General features: G+C 48.9%; 1 protein-coding gene across 1 annotated transcript in view; it reads right to left on the minus strand.

The window, feature by feature from the left end:
- Window positions 1–677: 677 nt before the first annotated feature.
- Troap (trophinin associated protein) overlaps window positions 678–8,801 on the minus strand; it is a 10,057-nt gene continuing 1,933 nt past the window's right edge. Inside the window, exons 4-15 of the mRNA XM_013018760.1 lie at window positions 8,056–8,213; window positions 7,842–7,979; window positions 7,571–7,650; window positions 6,861–6,913; window positions 5,935–6,035; window positions 4,221–4,361; window positions 3,816–3,899; window positions 2,970–3,029; window positions 2,455–2,589; window positions 1,661–2,297; window positions 993–1,186; window positions 678–839 (exon numbers count right to left, since the gene is read on the minus strand). Coding sequence (XP_012874214.1) covers window positions 792–839; window positions 993–1,186; window positions 1,661–2,297; window positions 2,455–2,589; window positions 2,970–3,029; window positions 3,816–3,899; window positions 4,221–4,361; window positions 5,935–6,035; window positions 6,861–6,913; window positions 7,571–7,650; window positions 7,842–7,979; window positions 8,056–8,213 — 1,829 coding nt within the window. The 3' untranslated portion in view covers window positions 678–791. The remainder of the gene's footprint in view (window positions 840–992; window positions 1,187–1,660; window positions 2,298–2,454; window positions 2,590–2,969; window positions 3,030–3,815; window positions 3,900–4,220; window positions 4,362–5,934; window positions 6,036–6,860; window positions 6,914–7,570; window positions 7,651–7,841; window positions 7,980–8,055; window positions 8,214–8,801) is intronic.

Here is an 8,801-nt window from a genome sequence, read left to right on the forward strand (position 1 = left end):
CTAACACTCTACCACTTGAGCCACAGCGCCACTTCCGGCTTTTTTCTTTTTGCTTATGTGGTGCTGAGGAATTGAACCCAGGGCCTTGAGCATGCAAGGCAAACGCTCTACCACTGAGCCACCTTCCCAGCCCCGCAGTTCCACTTCTAACCTTTGGAGATGAGTCTCACAGACTTTCCTGCCTGGGCTGTCTTCAAATGGTGATCCTCAGATCTCAGCCTACTGACTAGCTAGTATTATAGGTGTGAGCCACCATTTCAGGCTTCTTCTTTTAAGTGGTCTATGCTATTAAGGTTGGCCTCTAACTACTGACCTCATGTCATCCTTCTGCCCCAGCCAACTGGTGCACATCTCTCCTGACTGTTCTAGCAGAGGAGCTCTGGGAGATGAGTGGATTAATTGATGGCTCTTGGAAAAGGGGCTTATTTCAAGGCTGAGAGAGAAGCACAGGTCCCACAACTGTCACTCCCCCCAAACATTCAAGAGCTTGCTGAGAAGGTGGGCTGGACACAGTGGGAAGACTTCCTTTCTTCAGAATAGCTACTCTGGTTGAGACCTAGCACCCAGAGGCTTCTAACTTATAGCACACTGCCACCATGTGGGCAAACAGGGAGCAACAGCAATGGCTGCCCTATCTAGACAGTCCTAACTCACTAGCTGAACCGGTGATACTTTGGAAACTTTATTAAAGGTTAAAAAGGGTGTTAGCACTGGGTTCTATTGGTTGTCCAACAATAAATACGGGCTAGAAGGTGAGCTCAGAAGGGCAGGAGCAGGTGATGGCTGGAGCTTCATGATGTAGAGTCCTGAGAGGCCATAGAACCAACTGGAATAAAACGCTAGAGAGACAGAGAGAGAGAGAAGTCTGTCACAATCTTATTATCACTCACTGAAGGAGCTGAGGTTAGTCCCTCCCACTATCTCCTCCCCCCCCCCCCGACTTTTCACAGGTTGGCTGTGCAGACAGTGTCTGGTTGGACATTGAAGCTCACCAGGGCTTCTTGCCATTCAAGCAACTCGGCCACAGGGTTGGTGCAGACCCTAGTGGTGCCGGGGGGAGGGGTCCGGCTGGTGTAGAAGGCGCACTCATCATCCAGGCGGGCCTCATGCGAGTGGTGGATGGCAGTGAGACAGGCTTTGAGGCGTTGCCTCAGGGCCAGCGTTCGAGGAGCCAGACTGCTGGGGCCTGAAGGTGGGCCATGGAGAGATTAGAAGGCTCTGGAGTCTTCCATTGTCACCCTGCCACCCTGCACTGCCCTTCTCCCTCCCCCAAGAAAGAGTTATAGCGCGTGCGTGCGTGCATGCGTGCATGCGTGGTGTGTGTTAGTCTTGAGGCTTAAACTCAGCCTGAGCAATATCTCCGAGCTTTCTTGCACAAGGCTAGTGCTCTGCCACTTGAGCCACAGTTCCATCTCTGGCTTTTTGTTGGTTAATTGAGGATAACTGTCCTGCCAAGGCTGGCTTCAAACTGCAATCCTCAGATCTCAGCCTCCGGAGTAGCTAGGATTCCAGGTGTGAACCACCGTTGCCCAACTAGCTCCTTCCTTCTTTCTGAGAGCCAAGCTGTGGTTGGTGGGATAGCATCACCTGGCATAGTCCAGGGGACTGCTCCAGTGACAGGATCCCCTTCCTTCCTACCCCTTCCCAGATACCTCCTTACCTGCCTGACCTGTCGTGGGCTTCTGAGACTGAAGTGAGTGGATAGGGGGGCTGGCACAAAGTGGGCGTTGGGAAGAGAAAGTCAGGCTGGTGGTTGCCGGTGTCCCCTGATTGCAGCGGAGCCACAGGCTGGAATCTGGGCTTTTAGGTTCCAGGGAGTAGTAGGCTACTGATGCTCCCTGCTCTACCCTAGGGCAGGCCTCCGGGAGTCCAGCATGCTGCTCAGGGGGACTAGACTGATGGAGTCCAGGTAGTGCTGAAGTACAAGGCTCTGGGATCTCAGGCTGTTCCTGGGAGAACTCTGGTGTCTCTGGCCCAATCCTACAGCAAGATTCTGGGGGCCCTGGCTCTGGTGGAGGGCAAAGCTGTGCCATTTCAGCCTCTACTCCAAAAACGGGCTGTGGTTCCTCACGCTCCTCTGGGAGGCAGGGCTCTGGCAGCCCAGAATGCTTTGACAGTCCAGGAAGGTAGGATGTCCCAGAATTATGCTCCGGGGCATTCAGAGTTTTCGAAATCTCAGTCAGTAGAGGCTGAAGTTCAACCATATCCAGAGAGGAGCCTCCATTAAGAGGAACACACTTGCCCATTGCCAGCCCCTCCATCTCCTGTTGCAACAGCTGCTGCAGGATACTGATGCGCTGTGGTAGAAGGGAGTACCCCAGTGTGACATCACTGTGAGTTCACGTGGTCTACCCACATGGCTCTCTTCCCATACTCCCTGTGTCCTCCCAGCTCCCGCAACTGTAGCCCTCTCATACTCCAGCAGGCTTCAAAGCTGCCACCCTACAGACCCACCTGCATCCTTAGTTCTTGGAGGTTGGGGTTTGGACTTGGGTGTGGTCCAGAAGGATTTGTCATAGTTGGGCACCCAGACCTCTCCTGCATCCTGACACAACCATCCTGGTCAAACAACTGTACAGCAATCTGCTCCTGCCACACAGGAGGAAAGAGGGGGCAGGTGAGGAAGCCAGGCAGAGGCAGGAAGATCAGTCTGAATTTCACCACCATAGGATTGATCAAAGTCCCTGAGAGACTCTAGAAGAGCATATGCCTTAAAAACTAGTTTGGACCTATATATAATTCAGCACTCCTACTGCTTCAATCCTGAGACAGTAGGGTTGAAAATTTGAGACTAGTCTGGGCTACTGTCTCAGAAGAAGAAAAAGGGCCTGAGAAGCAGCAGAGAAGCAGGAAGAGGTGGTAAGACAGTTTCTTAAGACAGCACACTTGCCTCAAACTCAAACTACCAGGCCTCCAAGCCAGTGGAACCATGCCAAAGACAGAAGTAATACATGGCTTCTGATACTTACCCAAGGTGTGGCAGGCTCTCCAGGACAAGACTGAGGAGAGAGGCCACTGGACCATCGGGCCTGTAATCAGAAGTGAAAAGTCAGCAGGGGCAAGCACCTTTGACTGGAACTCAGTCTCCTCTTGCTTTTGTCTTTGCCTCTTGCTTGCTAGGATGGCATAATACAACAGATAGACATTCCTAGCTCTGTTTTTTTTTTTTTTACTTATTACTTTTAGGATAGGTTCTTACTCCTCCCCCAGCAAGCATCTGAGCCATACCTGCCTTTTAATTTTTTGTCAGTGGTAGGGCTTGAACTCAGGGCCTGGTGCTGACCATGAACTCTTCTGCGCAAGGCTAGCACTCTACCATTTTGAGTTACAGTGCTATTTCCAGTTTTCTGGTGGTTAAATTGGAGATAAGAAACTCACAGACTTTCCTCCCTGGGCTGGTTTTGAACCATGGTCCTTGGATCTGAGCCTCCTGAGTAGCTAGGATTATAGGTGTGAGCCACCAATGCCCAGCTTTAAAAAAAATTTTTTTTTAAACAAGACAAAGCAAAGGTATTTATTATCCCAACATTTTAAAATTATATTGTCAAAGATCTAGTCAGGTGGATATGGGTAAATGATACCAATTCTCACTCTCAGTCTTGTCATTTCTCACCACCTGAGGCCTGAAGGACCCTTCTTCCACCCAGGCTATAGACCCACCTCACACAGAGCCTCTGCCTGTGGCTGGGCCCTAATCAATCTGCTTTTACAGAAGACCTTAACTTCCCTCATAACCATCCACCTCCCTTTCTCCTCAGCTATGGTCCATGGATGGTAGCTACCCCTCCCCCTCCCTCCCCACTGCCCCATCTTACCTGCTGAACTCTGGGGACTGATCGGATGGGAGTGAACTGGACTTTGGGTCGAACAGCAAGCCGTCGCAACAATGAATATGGAGTCTGGAGAGAGATATAGATATCTGAGCAGGAATAAAATCTAGGCATAGCAGCAGGTACTTTTTTTCTTTTTGCTGGCCTTGGGTTTTGAACTCAGGGCCTGGGCACTGTCTCCGAGCTTTTTTACTCAAGGCTAGTACTCTACCACTTGAGCCACAATACCACTTCCAGCTTTTTTGGTTTATATGGTACTGAGGAATCAAACCTAGGGCTTCATACAAGCTAGGCAAGCACTCTACCACTAAGCCAACTTCCCAGACAGCAGCAGGTTCTTGAGCCAGATGGTTCTGCTCTTGCCAGTCCCGAGGAGTTTTTGATACAAACCAGAGTTGGGAGGCCAGGAGATGGTACGCGCTGTGCCCGTCCAAAGGGTGATGGGTGGGTAACAGAAGCTGGCACCACACGGCCAGGCATAGGCTGGGCCAAGGGGGTAGGGGAAGGCATCACGTGAGAGTCACCACTGACCTGTGGGAGAGGAGAAAAGTAGGAGTGATCTCTTCCTTCTTTGGTTTCCTATGTCTTGCTTTCCTAAGAAGCCAGTGTCTTTTTTTTTTCTTTTGTTTGCGCCAGTCCTGGGGCTTAAACTCAGGGTGTGAGCACTATCCCTGAGCTTTCATGCTCAAGATGAGTGTACTACCACTTTGAGTCACTGCACTGTTTCCAGCTTTTTGATAATTAATTGGAGATAGAGTTTTATGGACTGTCCTGCCTGGGCTGGCTTTGAACCCTGATCCTTAGCTCTCAGCCTCCTGAGTAGCTAGGATTACAGGTATGAGCCACAGATGCCTGCCTTAGTGTGATTCTTTCTAGACAAGTTAAATCATTCATCTCTCTCCTTGGCTTTCCATACATCCCAAGTAAGAGCCAAGAGCTTGTACTTGTATATGAATCCTTATCTAATCCTGTTATTACTGAAACCTCACCTCTTACCCTTCCCCTTACTTAGGTTCAACCATATCGGTCCCTTTTGTCAATACACATACAGTACACTTAAGACACACCTCGTCCTTGGGGCCTTTGCACTGCAATTCTCTGGGCCAAGAGTGTTCTCTACTAGATATCTGCACAGCTCATGCCCTTAACTCCTGTTCTTCACTTAAACATAATCTTCTCAATGATATTACCTGGCTCAAATTACTTTACGTTCTGACACCAACTCCTTCACTCCCGATTCCCCTTTATTACCTTGCTTATTTATTGCCAATGCTACTTGGTTGGGTTGCTTGCTCTGCTGGCACTCTATCACTTGAGACACCCTCTAGCCCTTTTGCTAATTATTTTACAGATGAAGTCTTGGTGGCTTTTCTGCCCAGGCTGGCTTTGAACCTCGATCCTCTGGATCTCAGCTTCCTTAGTAGCCAGCTTTATAGGCATGGGCCACTGATGCCCTGCTATTTACCTATTTTTACAGAGAATATTTTACCATATGTTACATATTTTATACATGTGATTGTTTTATTAATTTAGTGCTGTCCTGGGACTTGAACTCAGGGTCTAGATGCTGTACCTGAGTTTTATTGCCCTGGGCGAGCATACTACCATTGAGCCACAGCTCTGCTTCCAGCTTTGTTTGATGGTTAATTGTAGATAAGAGTCTCACAGGCTTTCTTGCCCCAACTGGCTTCAAACTGTGATTCTCAGATCTCAACTTCCTGAGTAGCTAGGTATGAGCCACCAGCACCTGGCTTGTGTTTATTTTTGATCTCCTCCTTCTAGAATATGTATGCCCAGAGCCTAGAATAGTTCCTGCATTGAGTAGCTGGTGAGTAAATATTTGTGGACCGAAGGAATGATGTTCTTGGATGACAAGTATTAGAAGTGTCCTATCATTGACCTGACAGTGGTACAAATACATATCAGGTCTTAGACTGGGAAACAGAGCTCAGACCCATTCTGGAGAAGGCCTAACTAGGAAAAACTTAGACCCAATAATGTTCTGACTACCTGATTCCACCCACATCCTAAGTGCTATCCCTGTGGGATTTCCCCAAACACTTCCCCTACTTCCCACCTGTATTCCAGAAGGGTCCCATCTTACCCTGGTTTGTGTTATCTCCCGTGTTTCTCTTAAGGGTACTCGCTGGGCCAAACCCAGGAGGGCTCCTCCTCCTTCATCGGAGTGAGGGATAACCTCAGGTTCTTCAGAGAGAGAGGAAACTGAATGGAGAATGGAAATTTGCAGTAGTATCAAGAACACCCATCTAATTCTGCCATAGGGCTTTGAAGCCTCTGAAGAGAATAGGGAACTAAGGACAAGGACCCAACCAGCATCCCCTGAGAGCCCAACACTACCTCAGCAAACGTTTGGTATCAGAATACCCTGAGTGGGCTGGGGGGGGGGGGTGTAGTGATAGCTCTTAGGAGCTGGGGATAGAACCGTGGGTAGGTCAATCTTGCAAGAAGAGAGAAGAAATGGAGACACAAGTAAAATTAGGCCAACTTCTGTATCCAGAAGATATTCTTTTTCTCATTTACTTTCCTACCTCCCTCCATCTCTCCCTTTTTCCTTCCTTTCTTCCTTCTTATAGTGCTAAGGATCAAATCAATGCTAAACAAGTACCACCAATCCATAGCCCAGTTCTCCTGCACCATCCCCCTACCTCCCCACCTCTTCACACTGCTCCCATTCCCCAAGCCTACTAAGTTTCCCCTTGTCTTTTCCTTTTGTGCCATTCGTGGTGCTTGAATTCAAGGTCTGGGCACTGTCTCTTAGCTTTTTCTGCGTAAGACTGGAACTCTACCACTTGAACCACAGCTTCACTTCTGGTCTTTTGGTGGTTAACTGGAGATAAAGAGTCTCATGGACTTTCCTGCCTGGTCTGGCTTCGATCCTCGATCCTCAAATCTCAGCTTCCTGAGTAGCTAGGATTACAGGCGTGGGCCACTGGTGCCAGGTTTCCTCTTGCCTCATTCCCTGCGGCAGGCAACCCCTTCCTTGTTCTCTCTTCATAGTCAAACACTCACCAGGTTGCACAGGGGTCTCCAAGAGCAATCTTGAGACCTGTTTCACTGAAGTCCTGATGATAATAAAGGACAACAGCAGTCACTGAGCACCATTATGGGCTGGACACATGCTAAGTGCTTTACAAACATCATCTCATTGCAACACTCTCTAATAATGGTACAAACATTTTCTTCATTTAACAGATAAAGATACCAAAGCTCAGAGAGATTAAGGTGAACATGCCTAACTACTAATAGTAAGAGTCAGAAATTGAATTCAAATCTCATTTCAATCTACACTCTAGCCAAAGAAATAGCACCTCACTTTTTTTTTGGGGGGGGAGGGGTTGGTTATACAACTTGAACCCTTGGCCTGGGTGAGCCACAGTGCCACTTTCAGTTTCTGGGTGGTTAATTGGAGAAAAGAGTCTCAAGGACTTTTCTGCCCAGGCTGGCTTTGAACCCTGATCCTCAGATCTTAGCCTCTTGAGAAGCTAGGGTTATAGGCATGAGCCATCAGTGCCTGGCCTAGCACCTCACATTTCTGAACCCCCCTTTTCTTCCAGACTATGAAGGCTTGGCCCCTATTCCTGGGTGGTCAAGGTTTCTTCCATTCCTTCCTGGGCAGAATGGGATTTCTAAAACTACTAGAAGATGCTAACTCTAGAGGGCCCCTTTCTCAGACACTGGGTCACTTTTTTTCCACACCCTTCTGCCACATTTCTCCTTACCGGCTGCTGCCTCCTGTCTCTCTTCTTAGCTCCTGTAAGCTAGGACGAGTAGACTGAAGGGAAGATCCTGAAGGTGGATTCTGATACACAGGAGTAAGAGGTGAAAGCAGAGTCAGAGAGAAGCCCCATACTTTCAGAAATCATCACCAAAAATACCTTCCTCTAAATTACTTCTTAATTCATCATGAGGTACCTTCTCTCTCAGGATTTACCTTTGTCCCAAGAAGAAGCTTCCAGAAACACAGAAGGTCAGACCTTCAAGGGCACTCACCAAAGCTTCTAGCCTCTGAGGGTACAAAGTCTGGCCTCGAGGTCCTGGTCCCTCCAACCTTGAGAAACAAGAAGCCCTAGCAGAGTCCAGTTGGTGGATGGGGGTCCTGGGGGCTAGGTATGCAGAAGCCCGAGCATTCTGGAACCCAACAGAAGCTATCAGCAAGATGTTATGACTTAACCCACCCAGCCTATCTTACATCCTGTCTTATTACCTGACCTCTCCGGGTGGTGCCTTCCTTGCTCCCTCGAACCAGTACTCTTTGAGCCAGACTAGACTGGCGCCCCAGGGGATTGCTCTTTACCCCCTCACCTGACAGGATGGTGGCCAAGGCTGCAGGGTCAGCCACAAACTCTATGGCCTCTGGAGCCCCTGCAAGGGAAGAGGAGACAGGAAGGTGAAAAGGAATAGGAGAGGCTGAGGGGCCAGGGACCCTAGAATAGTCACCCTGTGGTGCAAGAATGAACAGAGAGGACTAGAGGCAAGGTTCAAGTGGCAGACTCCATGCCTAGCAAGTTCAAACTCCAATACTGGGGGTAGGGGAGGTGAGCAAAATAGACTCGTTCAATTGAACATAGCTCACCAAAATTTTGGAAGACTCTAATGTAAGAGACCATTCTAAACACTTTAATTAAAGATGAATGAGGGCTGGGAAGTTGGCTCAGTGGTAGAGTGTTTGCCTTGCATACATGAGGCCCTGGTTCGATTCCTCAGCACCACATAAGCAGAAAAAGCTGGAAGTGGTGCTGTGGCTCAAGTGGTAGAGCACTAGCCTTGAGCTGAAGGGCTCAGGGACATGGCTAGGTGCTGGTGGCTCATGCCTGTAATCCTAGCTACTCAGGAGGCTGAGATCTGAGGATCTCAGTTCAAAGCCAGCCCGGGCAGGAGAGACCATGAGACTCCTATCTCTAATAAACCACCAGAAAACCGGAAGTGGCGCTGTAGCTCAAGTGGTAGAGC

This window comes from Dipodomys ordii, unplaced genomic scaffold (assembly GCF_000151885.1).
Source record: "Dipodomys ordii isolate 6190 unplaced genomic scaffold, Dord_2.0 Scaffold42, whole genome shotgun sequence".
NCBI classification, from domain to species: Eukaryota; Metazoa; Chordata; class Mammalia; order Rodentia; family Heteromyidae; genus Dipodomys; species Dipodomys ordii.